Source organism: Nematolebias whitei, chromosome 11 (genome assembly GCF_014905685.2).
Source record: "Nematolebias whitei isolate Nwh7 chromosome 11, NemWhi1, whole genome shotgun sequence".
NCBI lineage: Eukaryota > Metazoa > Chordata > Actinopteri > Cyprinodontiformes > Rivulidae > Nematolebias > Nematolebias whitei.
In genome coordinates this window covers 24,223,472-24,246,612 of record NC_056508.1, presented here as the reverse complement: position 1 = coordinate 24,246,612, position 23,141 = coordinate 24,223,472, and the positions used below count along the sequence as shown (strand labels likewise).

At 41.8% G+C, this 23,141-nt stretch overlaps 1 protein-coding gene across 1 annotated transcript in view; it reads left to right on the top strand.

Moving 5' to 3' along the window:
- The window catches only part of LOC119416845 (membrane-associated guanylate kinase, WW and PDZ domain-containing protein 1), a 39,184-nt gene that overhangs the window by 15,163 nt on the left and 880 nt on the right, over window positions 1-23,141 (top strand). Inside the window, 13 exon segments of the mRNA XM_037684037.1 lie at window positions 3,837-4,001; window positions 5,391-5,580; window positions 10,353-10,435; window positions 11,386-11,547; window positions 12,119-12,635; window positions 12,742-13,297; window positions 15,067-15,130; window positions 15,220-15,630; window positions 20,465-20,665; window positions 20,747-20,823; window positions 20,922-21,068; window positions 21,882-22,020; window positions 22,896-23,141. The exon segment at window positions 22,896-23,141 is cut by the window's right edge and continues 880 nt beyond it. Of these exon segments, the coding sequence (XP_037539965.1) occupies window positions 3,837-4,001; window positions 5,391-5,580; window positions 10,353-10,435; window positions 11,386-11,547; window positions 12,119-12,635; window positions 12,742-13,297; window positions 15,067-15,130; window positions 15,220-15,630; window positions 20,465-20,665; window positions 20,747-20,823; window positions 20,922-21,068; window positions 21,882-22,020; window positions 22,896-23,141 (2,958 nt within the window).

The window sequence follows — 23,141 nt, the reverse complement described above, 5'->3', positions numbered from 1 at the left end:
AACAGTATCATGCTGCAAACTGGACCTTGTTGCTAACAGAACCTCACGGTCATCAGAACCACCCTGCCAATAGGACCATGCTGCTGTAGATTTATTTCTTTTTCACTTTTGGCACAGTGTTTCTGCATTTTTGTTGCATGCTTTGAATAAATCCCAGTTTATGTTAGTTTAGTTTATGTTAGTGCTCGCAATAAGCGTGTAAATTATAGTCAAACCGAACTTATGAGAATCGTGCTGCTTTTGTTCGGTGTATTGTTTTGCATTGTCAATGTTAGCGTATAGATCTTTTAGCATACTGTTTGGTGCTCATTTAGCATAGATTCTTATTTACCGTTTCTTTTTATGCTTTATATTTTTGCTATTGTTTGATATACTGTAACTAGGACCCTGTGTACACAGTTTTGTTCCACCTCATGTACCACATGTGATGCGAATGACAGTAAAGAATCTCTGAATCCTTGAATTTATAAATCAATCAAAAACGGCAACAAGGCTCACCAACAAGCAAGCACAGGACAAAAAGAAACATTTATAAATCTACAGAATTAAAAACAAGACAACAATGTCACATCAGGTTGAAGGTCAGAGAGTACGTGTGTTTTAACAAATTGAAAAACAACAAATTCATGATGTTAGTCCAAGAACACCAACTAAAAATGTTAGATAGTGGTTATCATTAAATTAAAACATCTCTGTGGATGATCTGCACCTTCACAGCCTCCTTTGACCTTTGTCTGGTCCTTTGAGTCTCCTTTTCACACTAATGCAAACAGCTTCTTTTATTCTTTAGTGCATTTTCTCCATCTACGCTCACGCAGATGGCGTGAGATTCTTCTCGCTGAGGTTGAGCTCAGTGTGGAGCACAGGAGTACAGATTTGTAGAAGACGTGGGGATCAAACTGTGTCCCAGAGTTTATTTTATTCATTGCCACATCAAAACAAACAGCAACTTTACAGTTTCTTCAATGTTTTAATGTCATATTGATCATTGGAGCCATGCAAAATTAAAATGATGGCCACATTATATCACCTCAGTGCAGACCCTTATTGTGCAGGTTATTGATCTCATGGTCATGCATCACTTGTGGCCACTCACCAGTGGAACTAACTGGTGACCATTCTTTTAATTCCCAACAGTGCCAGGGTGACAGATCTTAAGGCAATTTGAGTCACGTATTTAAAAAAATAATATGCTGAATCAAAGGATCAACATTATTGTAATGTCTTAAATAGATGGTTATCTTAATGTTGCATATAAAATAATAATAATAATGGAAAAGCATCCATTCCATCAGCCTGGTTATAACAGATTCCCTTACCAACACCTCTAAAGCCTAACATTTACCAAGTTTTATCTCACTGGTTACATACAAAACAAATTAAAAAGGCAATACATATCTCTGTTTATTTTACTTTTTGAATTTGATGTGTTGCATCAGCGTTTCTCAAACTTTTCATAATGAGCACCACTTGGTACAAAGATCTCCACATACCACCAGTATGACAGACAGTTTTCTCTGAGGTTCTCAAAATATTTTCCATCACTTTGTTTCAAGTAGTTTCCAACAGGAGCCAATATCACAGCTGGTTTGAACCGTCTATCTTTTGACTGTCTCTGCTTTATAGCTTCACATTATATTTCAAACATTACAGTTAACATCGCGGAGTGAGGAGGGGGAATTGAAAATGCCCTCCATCCGTCCGCTCATGTTGTGAAAAATAAGTGAGGGACTGACTTCCATTTTGATGTGTTGCATGTAGGCGTAAGAAAGGTCACTATCAAAAATTGGGTTGCCAAGTCAAAATTCAAGATGGCCACCACCATATATATTTGTAAACCGGCCACCCCAGTTATGTGAGGAAACTTTGCTTTCTAATGTTTATATTGCTTAAAATTACAGTTTCCTCAAATGACTGGGGTGGCTGAAGATTACTCTATGGTGGCCGAGGCCACCATTGGCCACCACCTAGCTCCGCCAATACACCTAGTGGTGAATAAAATAATGTAGCTCCCTGCACTCAGCAGGGTCATCACTCTGTGCTACCTCGAACAAGAAAAAAACAAAACATCCATCCTTCCATCCATCCATCATTTTTACCCACTTCTAACTTTTAGGGTCACGGGGGTCACTGGTGCCCACATACAGCAGTCACTGTGCGAGAGGCGGGGTACACCCTGGACAGGTCTCCAGTCCATTACAGGGACACATAGAGACAAACAAGACAAACAACCATTCACTCTCTCACTCACACCTAGAGACAATTAAGAGTTACCAATCAGTCTAACATGCATGTTTTTGGTCTGTGGGAGGAAACTGGAGTACCCGAAGAAAACCCACACATGCACGGAGAGAACATGCAAACTACACCCAGAAAGGTTCAGGGCTGGGATTTGAACCGCCAACCTTTTCGTTAAGAGGCAACAGCTCTACCAACTGAGCCACTGTGCCACCTGCGAACTAAGAGGGGGGAAAAAAAATAAAAAAATAAAATAAAATAAATAAACCTATATTTTTATAAACTGTGTAACTTCTACCAACTTAAATTTCTTGCACCAAAACATTAAGGTTTACTTGCATTGCTTGTTCAATTTTAGTCCAGAAAAACATTTCAAAAACTACAAAACATTCACTATTCAATTCCCTCATCGATGGGGACTTCGATATATTGCTTGTTACCTTGTTATTTAATAAAGGAACTTCATTTCTTCTGAGCGCCACTGCAGGGTTTGAGTAAAACTAGTGGTGCTTGTTGTTGGAGAAGGAAGGTGTTACACTGTAAAACTAAAAAGTATGCATGTTTCGTTAAATTAAATGTATTATGTAAACCTTAACTAAGTTATAGCATGGGAAGGCTTGGTTGGCTGATTTATTACCTTTGTAAAATTTATTTTATTGTGTAAATAAACAAATAAAGTTGTATCCACTGTTCAAACAAGATGCTAATAGCTAAGCAAAGTATATCTATGCTTTACTTTCATGACTTGTTTTAAAACCTAATTACTTGATATTAAGAACAATTGTTAAAGACTTAATTTAAAGGTTTTTGTTCTGACTAAAAAGGTTTACACAATAAACAATAGGCATCATAAGCCATTACTTGCAGTTTAATGACATCAGAGGTTGCTCAGCTCATATCTTCTGCCTCCTGTAAGGGTCAGAGTGGTGTCTCTGATTAAAAAGCCTCCATACATTAGCATCCATAATTTATGAGTTTAATGGGAGCAATAAATGTCGTCCTCACCTGCCTGAGGTCTGACAATGACAGACACGTCAGCTTCAGTATCAGCAGTGTTGGCAGCATTGTGCATGCAGGAAGCTGCAGAAAGGGCAGTGCGTGGTGACGGCTGGTGACCTTGCTGTTGAGTTCACTAATCTAATGTTTTCCCTCAACCCATTTGAATCTTCATGCAGTCGGGATAATTTCATTTCTTTTTGAAGCTGGAGCAGATGGCTAGAACAAAAACAGTATGCAGTCTCTTGGGATAGACAATGCATGTGCAGGCAAACAGCATGTTATGTGCTTGTAGATGATTGCATGAGCCTGCTCTGCTGCTAGACGTGACAAAACAATCTGTTTACTTTATGGACTCGGATCAGATGGCAACAAACGGCATATTCAAGCTGTAAAAGTGCTACGTCTGACCTAAAGATTACTACCAGTGGCTTTGATTTACAATGATGGCTTTAATGTGCATTTATTTTTGTATCCGTCAGAACATTTCTGTCCAAAATACACTCGCGTCTCACCAATCACACCACCTGACAGGTTCACGTGCTCTTAGCATCAGCGTTTGTAACAGAACAGCGTTTTTGTCCTGCCCATTTGTGTCTCAGGAAACTATTACGGCACGCCTCGGCCCGTTCACATAAGCTCAGAGAGTTCTCCCATCACCTACCAGGAACACCGCAACCTGCTCAGAAATTTCCGCACCCGGAGCAAATCCCTCAGCAACCTGGAAAAGGCTGCAGATGAAGGCGTAAACGGCGAGGACGGCTCAGGTGGGTCACGCATTGCTAATAGTGACGACTGGACAAGCACTGCAAGGTTTTGGGGTTCTTTTCATAGTTTGCTGCATAAAAAGCAGTAACAGTAGCAATAATAAATTGTTTTTGCTAAGCTCAGCACAGTAATGTCTCTCTGTCTATAGCTTGAGTCTCCGCTGCTCAAATTAATCAATCATTAGCACTATTAGTATGCTGGAAACTCTCAGTGGAGCTGTGGCTTCATTGATTGCTGGAGGAGCTCCAAAAGTAGCTCCTTTTGCCTTCATTTGCTCCAGAGCAGGCACAGAGGGAAACAGATAAGCAAGCTTGGAAACAGGAAAGAAAAGGAGAAAAAAACAAACATTGAAACAGTTAAGGGGTTCACTTATCTTTTCTGAAAGTTAAAGAATGCCACATCTTTTAGGTGGGAGAGTTTAATATTCAGTTGGTTTTAGTGGCAGAACTCCTGTTTCTGGAGGTTTTTTAATCTCAATATCAGCAAGTTAGACAACAAGTTGCCAGGTAAACTTTAAACATCAGCTCAAGATCAACTACTTTTTGAAGGGATGGCAGGTGGGGGTGAGTTGCAGCTTGTTCTTTGTGTCACCAGATACCACTGAATCCTATGAGCTTATTGTCCACTGAGTCAAATAGAAATTTTAACCACGGTGGCTCAAATCAGTGCGTGCCCCACTGGTAAATCAAAATTTACAAGTAAAAGGCGCGATCGTCCCTTAAAGTGAGCGTAACTTGAGGGGAATGAGAGATGAAATGGTCAGGGTGAAGTCACCACTACAGAGGGCTGCTTTTGGCAGGTTGTGAGGAGTGTTAGTGCAGATTGAGGCATGGAGCCAGAGTCCTGCAGGAGAAGAGGAAGAGGGACCCAGAGTGGGAGGGGGGCAGTGTAGATATGCAGGCAGACTTCCAGATATTTAGAAACGTGCTCCTAACAGTCGGGTACAGGGCAGCTGGCTGTCAGGACTGCAATGACTGAGACAGGATGAAGTCTGAAGAGAGAGTCCTCCAACAACCTGACCTCTGCTGACTCATCCACTGAAGTGGAACTTTGTGTGTAGACGGGTCGGCAGCACATCATGTGCAGCAGGGTTCTGACGCCCAGAGTCTGAAGTTTCTCAGATTCACACTGGAGTTCACAGCTGAAGGACAGTTATGGGATAAAATATGCTAATATTTGTTCTTGTAGTTGCATGGTATGCACTGCTACACATTCTTACTCGTGAGTGGGAGGACAAAGTTGACAGAGATGCCGATCTCTGCTCTTTTTGCCCAAGACCCTTCAATGGAATTTGCAGTACCAAGTCAATGCGGTGCAAGAGAAACTCGCACGTCCTCTATCTGTTGAATATGTGATGAATGTTGGTATTTTGCTCCTGGTCTCTACAGGAGGTGTGAGAAGCAGCGTTCCTCTTGGCCACCGGTCTCCCGGTCGGCCCCGGGCAGCCAGCAGCGGAGGGGATAGTCATGTCGTAGAGAATGGGGTCATCGGCGGCAGAAGAGGTGGCAGAATCAGAGGAGTGATGCCGGATCACTGGGAGCAGGCTTTCAGTGACCCTGGAGAATCTCTTGACATCGAGTGAGTGGCCCCCGACTACAAAACTAACAGAAATAGTTTTGACAAATACACAAATCATGCAGTCTTTACACACTTACACCAACGAGACCAAGTCAGGGGCTCATTGGAGGTACACTCAGCTCAGCTATCATTAGCTACGTTTACATGGACATAAGTAATCAGATTAAACGGCCATTTAGAATAAAAATGCGTCATGTAAACGCCCCATGCAGATTATTCTTTGTTGATTCAGCTTGAGCCGAATTAATTTGTAATCTGAATGAGAGGAATGATTTATGCTGATTCATAATCTGAACGGTGTGCATGTAAACACTTAATCTGATCATTTTATTCTGATTTTGGAAAACTGACCTGACTGCGCATGTGCGACCTATGTCAACGTCAAGTATCTCCGCCTGGCTAGATGCTAATATGTCGAGGAAGCAAAACTGGTTCGTGAGCGACACAACTTTTCTACTAGAAACTTAGAAAAAGCTCAAAATGACCTGTATCACCTGTAGCTCCATCAGTGAGTGCAATAACGTCTCCACCATCATTAAAACCTATCGCGGGTCCATTTGGGGCGCTCAGGTTTGTTTAAGTTCATCACTGAAGTAGAACTTCTTCTTCTGTGTGTTTTTTAATGAGAGTTTACCACTCTGTGCATGTCAGTACTTGTATTCTGAATAAAAGCTCGCTGCATGTAAACGCTCATCATGAACGGATTGTGCCCATGTAAATGATACATTCAGATTATTTAATCTGAAAACATTTCAATCCGATCAAAGAATTTTGCACGTGTAAACATAGCTATTGAGAATGATGATGATGATGATGTTCCTGTGTTGGTGTTTTACTGTATATGTGAGGTGATAAACGTGCTGAGACGGATCGAAGTCCTCCTGGCTTGCCACATAAACACTACTTATCCAACAAACCTCAGCTGAACTTCGAGTTACTGCAGCCTTAGAGAAAACTTTAAGACCGCCACAATGTTCAAATAACGATTTAGAAACACCAAGAAACGAGAGAAAACTAAGAAATATTAAGCAATAATGCAAGAGAAAACAAAGGCTCCGTCTGTGATAAATTTGAACAAATAGTACTCATCAGTGTGTAGCTATGCTTCAGTGACTCAAATATGTTTACTGCCAATTGCAGTGGTCAGAAATAATAAACGAGAATTGAACAAAAGTGCTAATATTTACTGCTTTTCTCAAAATGTCAGCATTTCAATGGCTGCAAAGTTAAACTTGCCTCTGATAAGTAAAAAAATCAAGTTGTGTTGTTGCAAGTTATTTTTTGGGAAAGTCGCACGTTATAATGCAGTACTTGCAGGCTGGTAGAAATGCAGTATTTCTGTGTACTGATGTGCTGCGTGAAAGTACAGAAGGGTCAGATTTGATTGATCGCCTCTCTTAACAAGATCTGTAGTCACAGAAACAAAGAAATGACAAATGTAAATGAAGTGCAGTAAAATGTCAGTGCTGTTGTCGTTCAGCTGATTCAGCAGCTCACTGTGTGTAAGCACACACTGATACTGAGCCTGAAACCAGTGAGGAGCATCAGATGTTTGACACAAATAAACCCAAACTCCACAGAGATAACTTTACGAGAATCAGCTTCAACCTAAATTAATCCAATAAATGCTGCAATAAAACGGTGAGATAAACAGACGTTTTTGGTCAGAAGTTCTCCCAGTTGTATTTTTGTAATTGCTCACGTTTTTTGAGTAAGTGAGAGGTGCAACTATTTAGATCCAGAGAGTGCATGTAGGATTTCTCCAGATGTCCTGATCTTGTTACAGTGAACTCATGGAGGACACAAAAACAGCCTGACAGAGGGTCGGGTGCCAAAAACAGGGATAGAGTCAGTCCTGGGAAGCTTTGCTCACATGAGGGGCAAATAAAACTGTATAAAAAACAGCAACAAACAGCACAAGGTCTAAAACTAAAACTGAGAACACTAGAATAAACAAGTTTTGAGCACAAAGACAGCACAGAACAAAGTACTCTGGGATGAATACACATAAAGTGTGTAAAGAAGAGCACAGGTGTGGGATAATCAGTCAACCGAACACACGCATGGAGCAGAACAATGACTCAAGTGTTGAACCAAAAACAGCTTTCCTTTAAAACAAGCACTGAACACAGAGCTGTAATGCTCAGCTATCATGCAGAAACACAAGCAGGAATTTCTGTGAGACTCATTGGATAAATCTAAATAAATATACACACACATGCACTTTTCAAAGCAGAACAACATGAAAAAACATGTTATTTTTATTTTAATTAAAAATCAAATCGTAATTCAAAATCTTACTTCTAACCTACAAAGCTCTCAACAACCTAGCTCCATCTTATATTCGAGATCTTGTTGTTCCATATTTTCCTAACAGAGCACTTCGCTCTCAGACTGCAGGTTTACTCGCAGTTCCTAGAGTTTCCACAATCAGAATGGGAGGAAGATCTTTTAGTTATCAGGCTCCTCTCTTGTGGAACCAACTTCCAGTTTCTGTCTGTGAGGCTGACACATTGTCCAGTTTTCAGACTGGGATTAAGACTTTCCTTTTTGATAAATCCTATAATTAGGGTTGGCTTGTTATGCTGCTATAGGCTTAAACTACCGGAAGACAAATTGACCTCATTTCCTTAAATGAATTGTTAAAATTGAATAGTTTTTATTTGATACTATTTCTGTCTTAACATGTGATTTTTGACCTGCCATTGTGTATCTGTTCCCCTCAAACCCAGCCGGTCGAAGCAGATGGACGCTTGTCCTGAGCCTGGTTCTGCTAAAGGTTTCTTCCTCATGAGGGAGTTTTTCCTTTCCACTGTCGCCTTCATGCTTGCTCAAGATGAGAGTCTGCGATGGAGTTAGACTTAAAGCAGTCTGCTCCTCAGATAATGTGAAATTATTATTTTTATATATGAATGTTTCTGTTCAGTGCCCAGAGATGACTTCTGTTGTGACTTGGTGCGAATTAAATAAGTAAATAAACTGAATTGAATGAAATTTTATAATTCTATTTTTAGATTTATGCTGATCAATGCTGAACACTTCACCTTATCTATCATAAACCTTTCCACAATCTACTTAACCAGATCCCAACCATCAAACATCATTTAACTTGTTGGAACTGCAGCTTGGTCTCAGTATTTACAGGAAGTCTCCAATAAATTTCTCCTGTGAGCTTGTTTTGTCCCTGTCATAATATCCAAACCTGTTTTCTCTCTTTTACACACACACTTGTGATTTCGGTGGTGCCCTGTGCATGCAGGTGGGTTGGTAACAGCGGACCTTCTAGCTGATCCGATGGAGCATCAGCTGAGCCAGAAAGGAAAAGGTGGAGGCTTCAAATTAGGGTCTTTTTCTCTCTCAAAAATTCTAAAAACCAAGTAAGTTGTTGGTCACTAGATTATGTTTCTTAGGTTTACATTTAGATTTGTTTTGGGCTAGTTCTTATGCTAATCTTTAGTTAGTTAATGTTGTCTTTGATCAATGTTTTTGGGGCGGTTGTGGCTGAGTGGTTAGAGCAGTTGTCCTCCAATGGGAGAGTTGGGGGTTCAATTCCACCAGCAGTCACATGTTGAAGTGTCCCTGGGCAAGACATTGAACCCTTCATTGTCTCTGATGTGTGTCCCATCGGTGTATGAATGTGATAAAGCTCTGATTAGACTCTACAGATTCAGATTAGCCTTGTAGAGATGTAGTAGAATGTATGAATGTGTGTGTGGATAGATAGGAGCGCATAGATTGTGTTGTAAAAAGCTTTGAGTATATTAGATAGAAAAGTGCTATATAAGTACAGTCCATTTACCATTTTGAGTTACTGTGGTTAGGTCATGTTGTAATCTCTTTTGGTTTAGTTTCAGTTACCTAAAACTGTGCGGTTTGTTTTGAATGTAAAAAATAGAAGTTCAAGCATGAGCTAAACGTGTTAAAAAACATAAAACCAATCCTAAAATTCAGTGGTTTATAAAAAAATACAATTAATTCATTTACCCTTGATTTTGACAGGTGCTAGAATCACATTTAAAGGCCAAGTGGGTTGTAAATAGTGACCCCTAGAGGCAAAACTGCAAATTGCAACCAACTGGATATTTCATATAAATGTTTAGGGGAAAAATGATGCAAGGTGAGATAAATTTGAGCTATATAGTTTTTATTTTATTTTACAATGCATGAAAAGGTGCTTATGGATATTATGCTGCAAATCTACCAATAGATGGGGCTGAAGGTTAACAACTGAGCCTTTAAAGATGTTCAAGTATCTTTATTGTCATTTGCATCACATGTGGTACATGGGGTGGAACAAAATTGTGTTTTATGTTAAAACAATGTTGTTTTAGTTAAACAAGACATGAAATGTGACAGAGAAGTTAATTATCCTTGCATCAAAGTTCAAATGAAACAAAAAAAGTGATATTTACTTCCACACATGTCCATGTTTTTATTCAAAGATGGTCAAGTAAAAGAGACTCTCGCATGCACCCCGATATTCTCTCCATTATTTTTATTGGGACTTAAAATTTACAAAAGCAATTCATTGGATATAAAAATCTGATTAATTTTTTATCCAAGACATAAAAATTTCTTAAACTAGGTTTTGTCACCCTAATAGCCTCCACAGAGCTTGAGTCTCCCCAGGCTTGAACCAAACCTACGTCCACAGAAAGCAGACATTTCCACGGGGAGTTGGAGCACACGTGCAGCAAATAATAGTGCTTTTTTATTGCATCATTTCGCTGAAGAGGATGACTTTTCTTCTGCTTCCCCCCTCTCTCTCCAAGGCGCAGCCCAAAAAGGACCAGCTGGCAGAGTCCTCGACACTCAAGCAGGGAGACCCTTTACAAAAATGAACGTGAGCCTCTTTGTTCCTTCGTTTTTCTTTCCTGTCTCACTCAGTGCAATTATCAGAACACTGGCAACATATTTCTCTGAGTGTCCCAAATGAAGCTATGAATTTGCCACAGATAGAAGTCAAAAACCCAACCAGCTTGTTCGGGTAAAATGAGACAGAATGAGCTTTTTGCCAAACAGAAGCATGTAAGTGATTAACGCCTAAAGCTCTGAGCTGCTGGCACAAAGCCAGACCTGCTGCACAGGCTGGCAGGGTCAGCATGGGGATGACATGTGACCGGCCTCATGATTCACTGCTAAAAAAAAAACAAGAATAATACAGTTTCTCGTGCATGCCTATCTATAATAGAAATTTGCTGTGATTCCAGTTTCACAGTGACGTAGTACATTCCTTTCACCAGCAGAAGGTGCAACAGTATTTGTTTTGCTCACAGATGCAGGGGACCAGATTTCAGTCGATGCTATCTGTAAAGTGCAATATGATGGGTTTAAATGCAGACATCTTGAAGGGATTGTTGCACCTCCTGTTACATCCAAGACAGGTTTACGTTAGGAAGTGAGCGGTACAAACCATATCCCTTTTCACAGGGGTGTTGATCCAATGTTTCAGATAACCGTCAATAACATGGGCCTAGATGCTGAGCTTGGTCAGCTAATGGATTATGTTTTGAAATTTAACTTGTAGTCAGTAATGCATTTTGCTTTTAATGCAATCTCTCCACCATATGCTTTGGTTTGAGTAGCATTTTATTAAAAGCCATCTGGCGATTGGTTTGAGTATTTGTCTCCATTTTTTTCTTCGTAAAACGAGTCTCTTCCAACCACTTGGTTGTAGTTAAACACACCGGACTGTCCTCACTTCGTTCTTCTTGGTATTGTATTTTTTTTGGATTTCCTGAAAATTAAAGGTAAGCGTCATCATTATCCAATCTGTCTCTGGGTGTTTCTTCTGCAACTCAGCAGGGTTCACAGACCGGCCTGAGGAGCTCAGGGGTTTTCCTGTGCACACACACTTGATCAAAGGCTCCAGAGGGTTTGGTTTCAACATCGTTGGAGGCAGCAGGCCAAGAGAGTTCCTCCAAGTCTACAGCGTCACAGCAAGTGGACCCTCAGCTCTCCAAACAGGTAACATTAGAAGACAGGTGAAGAACAAACTCTTCAAACAAATTACTTCCTTTGGTCAAAACACTTCATTTGGCATGTTTGTTCAAGTGATGCAACCTTTATAAACATTTTATTTAAATCAGAAGTATAGTTAGTGCAGAATTCTTGGTCACTTTTGCTCTTTACGAGTGTAACGCTAAAGATTTCTGATCGCCCAGAGAGTGTAGATCAAAACCCTTAATCCTCGGGGCCAGGCACCATAATCTTGCTATCATGACATTTGCAAATACTGTAGCGCACAGCCTGTTTATGGGCATGCATGCAATGCTTGTACAGGCAGATATCATCACTTTGTGAGGCCAGGGCACAGGCTGTCTCTGCAGGGACTGATCTGGTTCATATCTGTTAACAGGCTGGTTTAGGAGGATTAGGTTTTTTTTTTTTTTTTGGATTAGTCCTCCCCACCCATACGAAACACACGCACAGGGTTTTATTCTCAAAATACATATAAAAAAATGAAAATTTTTAAAGCCCAAGAACTAAAATATTCCTAAAATCAAATGTAATATTTCCATCTATGTGCTTGTTGTAGCGGACATCTTGGTGTACATCGACAACGTTTGTGTGTTGGGAGTGTCACACAAAGAGGTTGTAGAGATGCTCAAATCAGTCCCTGTGGGTCGCAGCGTGGATATAGAGGTTAGGAGGGGGTATCCCATGCTCTTCAACCCTGACGGTCGTCCCAAGCAACCCTCGCCAAGATTAATGGACGGCGAGGACCGTGTTCTACCCACCACCACCCAGCCTCAGTCTCTTCATCAACTACCTCGCCTCCCAACAGCTGCACCCCAGACCCAGCACTTTAACGGGCTCCACAGTGACGGGGGCTACATGCAACCCGGTGTGACTCTAGATGCCAATGGAAACGCAGTATCTTTTGCCTCCAGACCACCACCCCCGTACAGACGTTCCAGCGTGAGCAACGCTGCTGTTTCCTCCCCTGTACTCCCGCCTCGGTTCCTGAAAAGTTTAGCCAGGCTGCAGTCACTGGACCCGACGCTGGCCAGCCAGAGTGACAGTGAAGTTGTGTCTGCGATTGGTTCCCACAGGTAACACCTCGTACGGCATGAAGGGGGGTCAACATACCGTAGAGACGCACGGTAAAGTGCAATGACTTTTGTTTTGATCGTAACTACCGTTCTTCTTTCTTGTCAGGGCGTCCGTGATACGAAATCACAACAATAACTCTCTTTCAACGCCCCCCCATCTTTTACGTTATGGAACTTCAAAGTCATCTGAAAGTGACCTGTCCACCTGCACCGTTCCAGGGTCTCGGCTCCCACTGCCTGAGTCACCACGGAGGCCTTCCTCTTCCCCCAGCGGCCCCAGCTTCACTCACTCTCACCTCTTCAGACCACACACCTCCCACCTCAGACCTCCTTCCACCTCGGACAACCCCCACCATCGTGGCTTTAATGGCTTCCATGGCAGCACCAGTCCAACTGCCAGCCCCAGCAGTGTGTCCTCACCTGGGGCGATGAGTGTCGGCAGCGGGTTTGGTAGTTTCAGCGGGGGGGAGCTGGTCCCAGTGGTCTTGGCGCAGACTGAAGAAGACAGAGGCCTCGGCTTCAGCCTGATGGCTGGGGGCACTGGGGGCAGTGTGACTGTAGTGGAGAGAGTCTGGGACAGGAAGCAGTGCAACTCCCTGCAGCCAGGGGATGCTGTTGTCAAAATCAATGGTGCTGATGTCCAGAGCCTCAGCCATGCTCAGGTACCACAGGAACGGCATGACATGTTCACTGTCAGTCTTTTAAAACTCTTCTCCCTGGCATTTTGCTTAAATACAAATAATCTGCTTGAACATTTACTTAACTGCTGTTTAATATACTGTATTACTTTACATTATTAGTGTTTAGCGTATATCTTAGATCTTTTAACGTATCGTTTAGTATTCGTTTAGCATATATCTTAGTGTATATCTTGGATTCTTATGTACTGTTTCTTTTTATACATCATATTTTGGCTATTTTTTATGGGGTGCCATTTGTAAAGTTACACAGTCAAAAATTAGCAACAATATTTTGGTTTATTTAGCCTTTCCTAAGAAATTAGTTTTTGTTTGTTTGTTTTGTTTTTCAACGTCATATTTTCACCAATTCATAAATTTATAAATGTCATAGTTCCAAACTAAATATTTAATTTACAAGTTAAATATTTATTTTACAAACTAATTACTTAACTTGCGAGTTAAATATTTAGTTAGCAAGCTAAATATTTAGCTACACACTAAATATTTAGTTTACAAACTAATTGTTTATGTCCAAGATAAATGTTTAATTTACAAATATTTAGTATATGGCCAGCGAGTTAGCAGAGAACATCGGACGAGCTGTTCAAATGGCTATACAGTCGTTCACTTATGTCCATGCCCAGAAGAAAAGAATGATGATAAAATATGGCAAGTGAGAGAAAACTGAAGTGATTCAGTCTGGCCAGCTACAACTCTTCATCTGCTTCTTCTTCTTCTAGTTCTGGTGTTTTATGACAGTTTGGCAAGAGGTGTATATATATAGAGGTTTGGCATTTATTTTGATGGTCCACTTCCGCTTTTCGGCAAGGAATTTGCATAGTAGCTAAATATTTAGGTTTGAGCTAAATATTTAACTTGCAAGTTAAATATTTAGCTAACAAGTTAAATATTTAGGTCCGAGCTAAATTTTTAGTTAGCAAATTAAATATTTGTTTTGGAAATTAAATAATTGGTTTGGAAAATAAATATGTAGGTCTGAGCTAAATATTGAGTTAGCAAATTAAATATTTATTTTGGAAATTAAATGTTTAGTTTAGAAAATAAATATTTAGGTCTGAGCTAAATATTTAGATAGCAAATTAAATATTTAGTTGAGGAATTAAAATTTTTGCTTAGAAATTAAATGTTTAGTTTAAAAAACAAGTATGTAGCTTGGACAACAAATATTTAGTTTGGAAATTAAATGTTTGGTTTTGAAAATAAATATTTAGCTTGGAAATGAAATATTTAATTTACACCTAAATATTTAGTTTACTAACTCGATATTTAACTGGCAAGTTAAATATTTTGTTTGTAAATTAAACATTTAGCTTGGACACCAACATTTAGTTTGTAAATTAACTAAATTTTTAGCTTGGTAATTAAATATTTAACTTGCAAATTAAGTATTTAGTTTGTAAACTAAATATTTAGCTTGCAAATTAAATGCTTAGTTTGGAACTATGACATTAAATGAATGAATAACATGATGAAAATATGACTTTGAAAAGAAACAATTTTTTTCTCTTCTGAATGACTAAATCAACCAAAATAATGCTTTTAACTTTTCAGTGTGTAACTTTACAAGCGCCCCCTAATTTTTAAGTGTAACTGGAACCCTGAGTACACAAAATCGTTCCACCTCAAGTACCACATGTGATGCGAATGACGATAAACTTGAACTTAACATGTATTTTTTTTAAAGTGTTTATTAGATTAATGGGAAAATACCATTATATGTGTTCTTACAGATAAAAACAATTCTGCAGGAGCACACCAAACAGGGAGAAGTAATCCTGCTGGTTTACAGAGGAGGTAAATGATTCACATCCACTGTAGAGACTTTTACTAACTTACCTACAAATAATCACCCCTTTAGGTTTCTGTTTTCTTTTTGTCGTCAGGCAATTATCATTCTGTCTCTCCTGGCTCCTTTCGGAGACTCCCTCCACCTCTTCTGCGCCCCCCACCGCCTCCTCTTGGCACCGACAACTCCTCTGTGCTCCCAGAAGTGCTGCCTAAGCCCCGTACCTCCACAGACACCCCTCCGTCTCCAGTCCCCTTGAATTCCTCACTGATCCAAAGCACCAGTTTCTTGGAGTCGATTCCTGTGACCCTGACCATGGAACCCAAAGACTGGACTGATATAGGTCTGGAGGACGAGGCTGGCGGTGTGTCGGTGCCTCATGCAGCTCGGGAAAATACGAAAGGGGAACGGAACCGACAGTTTAGAGGGTTTGATGTGGAGCTGAGGAGAAAGCCCGGGGAAGGCTTTGGCTTTGTCATCGCGTCTCAGGATGTGGAAAGTGGCAAAGGTCAGAGCTATTACCATCTACTGCAGTGTTGTAAAATGCAAAATTAAATGTTTTTCACCAAAGGGAGAATCTTTTCCAACCTTTTACAAACATTTGGTTTTGAATGGTTCATTGAGAACACCACTTGTGCTTGGCAACTTCCTGTTAGCTGAACTCACATGGACTACTCGTCTCTCTTTGGAGAGTTTAAACCTTTACGAACAAGTAGCTTTTGTTTAATTTTTGCAAACTTGCTGACACAACTTCCCTGGCTATAACAAATGATAAAAGTCGTTAGCTTTAGCTTTTAGCAAGAAATCAATAGTTGTTTTCACTAAAAGTCTTAACCCAGAGGTCTACGCCTGAGGCAGCTGTGGCTGAGTGGTTAGAGCAGTCATCCGCCAATGCGAGAGTCGGGGTTCGAGTTTGATTCCACTAATAGTCACATGCTGAAGTGTCCCTGAGCAAGACACTGAACCCCTCAATGCCTCTGATGTGTGTCCCATCGGTGTATGAATGTGATCTAAAGCACTGATTATAGATCTAGTAGAGTGATGTTGTAAATGAGGGCACATGTGGTGTAAAGAGCTTTGAGTATCTTGATAAGATAGAAAGGTGCTATACAAGTACAGTCCATTTACCATTTATGTCCCAATCCCTGCAGGCCTACGATGTTTTGGCAGAATCAAGGCCAGTAGCCTACACATCATTAGGCAGGTAGTTTTGTGTTTGTATTTTTTAATTGCATCTAACTATTATAACTATATTGTTGGGAGCTTTGGTGTGGCTGTGGCATATGACTGCCAATTGGAGGGTTGTTGGTTCAATCCCAGCTTCCCTCACCACAGAATAAAGAGCTCATTTATACCAATGGTACCTTAATGTTCTTCACCTCTCAGTCTGTGTTCTTCTGGTAGCTTCAACTTGTTTATGTTCTTTATGTTCCGTTGGAGAACCGATCTGCCCTTATCACCCATCTGGGCACTCTTTATTGTATGTGTAGCAGGTGAACCGCAGCATCCTTGTGATGCATCAACCCCCACTCCCCCCCATTCTCTTGTATTGGCTGCCACAGGATGCAGTTAGGTTTGTTTTATGGCCTGAGATAAACACGTGTTTGTGTTTTCATGGTGACACTGAGGTTGTAGGCGTGGCTTTTTTTCTGCAGTGAAAAGACTATGTTGTTATAAACCTCCATCTCCATCATGCCCCCCCCCCCCCCCCCTTCATTTCACTTTTGTCTTGTCACAGAAAGTAGTCTCTTCTTTTTCCTTCCTATCTTCCTCTCTCTTTTTATGCCTCTCCCATCCCGTTAGCTCCCACCCACTCTCCATCTCTCACCCTTTCCTCTCTGCAGTAAAAGCGTCCGGTCTGGTTTTTCAAAAAGATTAAAACTCTCCCTCTCTCTCCTCCCTATCTGCCTCACTCCTTACCTCCCGCTCTCCCCGTCACCCTCTGAATGCTTATCAGAAATGCTAGACTGAGCGTTTCCCTTGCTGCAGACCAACCGTGGGGACCAACCTGTGTTTCAGCTCCTGTTGACTGTTGCTCCTAAATCTCAGCCCTGCTCCGCCTGGAATACAAGATTTTTTAATCGTTCTGTTTTCTTTTTTGCTGCGCATGCTTATCAGAGAACCATGCTGGAGAGACTACAGTCTGCTTTGAAAACTGTGAAGGAGTCTAAACGTAATTATCTGCTCTGTTTCTTGCTGTGTGGTTACCAGAAATGGGGATGTTTTCATGCAAGCGTTGCTCGTTCTGTGTTGTAAAGTTCGCCTGTGTTGACAGCATGGAAGTTAAGATTGTCACGCTCACATGTTCAGACAGCTGATGGCACTGTTTGTAATTGTGCTGAATGAAGCAGCACTTTGTGGACAGGACTTTAGCTCCTGAAATGACGAGTTGATGATCTGTGCATTAGAGCTGTCAGGGAGATTCACATGCAACTGGATGTAAAGGTTTAGCAGCGGTGTTTGAGTGAGGCACGCTCCACCTCTTGGTCTTCGTGGTGCATCTAACAGCGTCTGTGTCCGCAGCTTCATTTGGGCTGCGGAGGTGAACTTTACGATGACAGGAAGGGGGGCTGTTACCTTCCATGAGTGGTGATCAGTGCAGCATGTCAGAGGCAGGCGGGCTGCTGCAGTGGGATGGATGTGGACAGGAGAACTTGGTGGGGGTGGGGGTAGACCCTGCAGAATAAAGCAGCAGTCCATCTGGATGCATCTGTGTGTTGTTTAAATGCATCCGTTTTTGCATCTGTGGCCGAGCGTCCCAAGGTCTCTGCATGTGAGTCAGTGAGCGTGTGTGTGTGCACAATAGAGGCTGTTTGTGTGTTTATTCATGTGTTTGCTGATGTATTATGCATGATAAGAAGACTATGTCCAAATCTGCCTTGGCTTTGATTTGACCTGATTGCTGTTTCTGCCTGGGTCACCCAGATTACACTCAGATTGGAGATGTTTCTGGGCTCTGATTTATAGGCCCTGCCTTTTAACTGATTCATCCTCCCCCATGTGACATGCACTTCATTTTGTATGACATATTCCCTGGCCCCTCATCACAACTTTAATCTGTTAACAAGCGCACCGTTTCACAGTATAAATCAATTCAAACGTGCTATTTTTGTCCCAGTGGGGTGGAGAGGAAAAAGGATTTCATAAACTCAGCTAAATGAGAGCCTCAGAGTGTTTTTCTCGCCTGATGGGTTACGTAAGGCCACTGGCAGGACTCTGGAGGGGCCAGCTGTCACCAAAATGCTGCGTACTCTCAAAGCAGGGTCAGGGAGAGAGTAACAGGGAGTTAACTAAAACACAGGCTGGACAGACAGAGGCAGCCTGTAAAACTGCAAAACTGTAAAAACCCTTTTAGCTGCTGAAGATTACTAGATGGAAATTTAATTCTGGCCTGCTCGGATGCTGATTAGAGTCAAACTAACTTCTGAGAGAGCTCATCAGATGGAGAACAAGGTAATTTATATAAGTTAAATGTTTTACCTCCAAAGTCTGTGGAATCGCAGCAACAACACATTTAAATTTAGTCTTTGACCTCTTTGTCACATGTTTTATTTATCATGCTTATTAATATTACAGTTCATGCAGAGGCTGGAGGGGATGATGGCCAAAATGTCTTCTAAAATAATGAATTTATTCAGCCTGCACAATAAAATAGACACACTTTGTGTGTGATTATGTGGTTATGTGTTGCGTAAACCAGTGACACGTTTACCACCTTCAAATTTGTGGATTTTATGTTTAACTGAATACCCAGAGACAAGAACTGAATGGTAAATGATAAATGGACTGTACTTATGTAGCGTCTTTATGTCTTATCAAGATACTCAAAACTCTTTACAACACAATCTGTGTCCTCATTTACCCATTCATACAGCACTCTACTAGATCTTTCCTAAGAATAATCAGTGCTTTTATCACATTCATACACTGATGGGACACACATCGGGGTCAATGAGGGGTTCAGTGCCTTGCCCAGGGACACTTCGGCATGTGACTGCTGGTGGGATCGAACCCCCAACTCTCCCACTGGAGGACGACTGCCCTAAACACTAAGTCACAGCTGCCCCGACTGAAGAGTGAACAAACGTCAAGACGGATAATAAATTTAGTGGTTTTATTTACAGTGAGTAATAAAACACATCAGGAACCCTGAGGAGCAACAGCACAAGTTAGATGATATTTTCCAAGAGGAGGACAATATTGTTGGTAGATTTCAGATCTTACTGTAGGTTGGGTAGTAGGGCGTGTGGTTGGAAGGCGAGGAAAGCAGCTGAGGAGACGCAAGAGATTTCCAGGGGTCTTTCAAAGAAAGTCCGGGCACAGGTAGTTCACGAGGAGAGACAAAAGGAGCAAAAGGAACACGGGTAAGTTTTTGTCAAGGATCATAGAATACAAAAGGGCTAGAAGCACGACTACCAGAGGCAGGTAATGCTCCAGCGGCGAGGAGAAGTCATCTACTGCCTTTTATACTCCTGGCGTCTCAAGGAGATTATCTTCCATCCATCCATCTTTACCCGTTTCTTCCATTTTGGCTCACGGGGATTGCCGGTGCCCATGTCCAGTAGTCACTGTGCGAGGGGCGGGGTGCATCCTGGACAGGTCTCCAGTCCATCACAGGGCCACATGGAGACAAATGAGACAAACAAACATTCACTCTCTCACTCACACTTAGGGACCATTCAGAGACACCAATCAGCTTAAAATGAATGTTTTTGGTCTGTGGGAGGAAACCGGAGCACCTGGAGAAAACCCACGCATGTACAGAGAGAACATGCAAACTCCACCCAGAAAGGCCCCCGGACCGGGATTAGAACCAGTAACCTTCTCGCTGAGAGGCAGCAGCTCTACCAGTTGCGCTACCATGCTGCCCAAGAGATTATCTTCAGGTGCCATCTAGTGTCCTCAGAGCAGCAGGACAAACAGGAACTCCCACATATTTTAGAGGAGTTGAAACTAAAAGTCACTGACACAGAGTAAAGTTTGGGTCTTGTCGTGCACAGTGTGACAGATTCAGGACAGGGACATATAGCGGGCACACTTTCATTTTATGATACTTGATTTTTGAGGTGAAAGACGAATTATTAAACAGGAAAAAATGTTACCAGGGTGGAAAGATGGAGAGAGGAGGACCAGGAGAAGTGTTTCTTGGAGACAAAGGAGAGGAGTCATTAAGTCCAGAGCTGAATTATAGTTGTCTTGAGATTTTTGGCTCATGTTTTGTGGAGGGAATTCTTCCTTCTTTTAAATGAACTACCTTTAAGTTAAAGTGATTAAAGTCCTGCTTCAACGTCATCAGATCAAGTCTGAACCACTGGACTGATTTTTGTATGTCCTGTTTTCAGCTGCGTCCCTTTTCCCCCATCGTTTTGTGACCATCCGGCGAGGCAGTCCGGCAGCAAAAAGCGGTCAGATCCGAGCAGGAGACCGTTTGGAGGCTGTGGAGGGGAGGCCGGTGGGGGCTCTGCCCCATCGGGAGCTCGCTCAGATTCTTCGCAGGGCAGGAAACACACTGCGTCTGACCATTGTTCCCCGCTCCACCACCTGTGAGTTCACACACACATCAGACAAATACACACAACGTGGCTCTGAATGAAACACCTGACCTCCACTATCATCCCCCTCAGATTCCTCAAACCTTACAGAAGCTGCTGACCATGAGCACAGCCACAGAAGCAGAAAGGGTCAGAGGTCACGTCCTAAGGTGAGGACGTTTAAAGTGTCTGTGGTTTCCAGTTATAGTTTATAATATTTGCTGTGGTGAGGACAGTCATTTGTCATTTTAACCCTTTTTCATCCCAGCGTGACTCGAGGTATTACAGCGTGGATCTGGATCGGGGCCCCTCAGGCTTCGGCTTCAGCCTTCGAGGGGGAAGTGAGTACAACATGGGCCTCTACGTCCTGGGACTGATGAAGGGTGGACCAGCCTCGCGAAGCAAAAAAATACAAGTGAGCCTCCTTGCGTTATACACCACATTAGTTGTACATTTTCTGTGTAATGTTACTAAAGTAAAGATGTTCTGCTCATACTTAAAACAAGTCAGAGCTCATATTTGATACAGCCAGGGTTCATTAATTAAAAAGGACTCTAAATGACCTGCAGGACATTTCCAATTACATAAATTACATTTATGCAACTTGGTTGCATGACTATGTTCAAATATCCCGCGTGTTGGGGTAAAGTCGAGCCCTCTACACCTCAAGTTTTTCTCTTATATTTTAAAATGAGAAACAAGATGAAAAACAATCAAACTTTAAGTTAAATAAAACTTCCCAGTGGTAGTACTGTATTTTCCAGCATATAAGTTGCAGTTGTTTATGTAGCTTTTTCAGTCCTGCAACTTATACGCCAAAGCGACGTATATGTGGTTAATTTTTCATATTCATAATGCAATTTTTGACTGACGCTTTAAATTTCTAAGAACTGCAACAGCGAGTCCTCTTGTGTGGTCTCGCTTCACTCAGCTGGTGCAGGCGGAGGAACGCTGGAGAGCTAGTGGCTCTGGCCACGATGGCTGGCTGGCTGGCTGGCTGGTTGGATGGATGGATGGATGGCACAGCGCTGTCCAGGCGAAATAAAGCAGTTTTGACCATTAAATAAAGGCATAATAAATGCGACTTATATGCCGGAAAATACGTTATTTATCAGGACTGTAACAAAATGAGTTGTGATGCCACCATGAGGTGGCTTTAGGGGTAAATCTCTCAGCTTTTGCATGTTTTGCGATGAAGAGTGAGATTAGAGCAACGTTGTGGCTGCAGGTGAGTGATCAGCTGGTGGAGATAAACGGGGACAGCACGGCCGGGATGACCCACAGTCAGGCGGTCGAGATGATCCGCAGAGGAGGACAACACATCCACCTGGTCCTCAAGAGAGGAAACGGCTACGTGCCTGATTACGGTAAACCAGAACAAATTGTCACTGAAACGTATGAAGCTCATGTCTTTTGATGGGAAGTGCATGTTTGGGGGGTAATCTTCTCTAGTCCTTCTTATTTAAATGTAGTCTAACCAAAATACTTTCTACTTTTCTACGCTCTCCTTCACTTCTCTGTTGTCTCACTTTTTAACCCTCTTTGTTTCATTTGATCCTTTTTTGCATTCTTTGCTTGCAACTATTCATGCCACATTTCCCCCTCTGCATGATTTTCCTTTGGTTTCCTCCCTGAAACATTTCTGTCCACTCTTTTGTTTCCTCTCCTTCACGTCTTCTCTTTGACTCTCAGTGGAGCTCTCCAGTTTGTCTCTATGTATGACCAACTCCAAACTAGGCGAGCCTTGCTTCTATGTCATTGGACGGACAGAGAATACGCGGTTGGTAATGGTTCCTGTTAGTTCTCCCATTTTCTGCCTCTCTACATCCCTTTAAACCAGCCACCAGCCTACCACTGAATAAAATATTGCCCTATATTTGACATTCTATGTTCATCATCTTAATTAATAAGGAATGTACAATATGTTCATTACCTTAGTTGACTTCCCTTTAACCAGCCTTGAAGCAGATTTATCCAGTCTTATCATTTGAATATGCATCGTAAAACAGCATAATTACACATTTTTAGAGCATAACACTAATTTAATGTTTTGAATTGCTAATGAATTTTGCACTAAATTAGAAAAGCAGCTGTTCTTACACAAGCTGACCTGATTTATCCCAGAAGAATACACTTTGGAGCTAAAGGATGTTTTATAAAGAGATTTTGGTTTCCCTGTTTCTTGCCGTCCTAATAAATCTATTTTCTCTTCCTGTTTCCTCTCTGCCTGATGTCTGCCCAGCCCTTGAGCACAGAATCACCTCCTCCTCCCTCCTGTCCAACCCCAAAAAGCAGGGTGTGGCTGCAGTGAACTCCAGCAGGTGGAGGGAGCACAGCTCCGTGCAGAAGAGGAGAAGCAGGTCGCAAGGAGACGAGAGAGGGAACAGGAGGAGAAGAAGAAGACGGAGCGCAGGGGAAGGAGAACGCTCAGGTTTACAAAACCATATTGCTGAGCGGAGAGAGAGGTCTCGGGAGGACAGCTCAACCA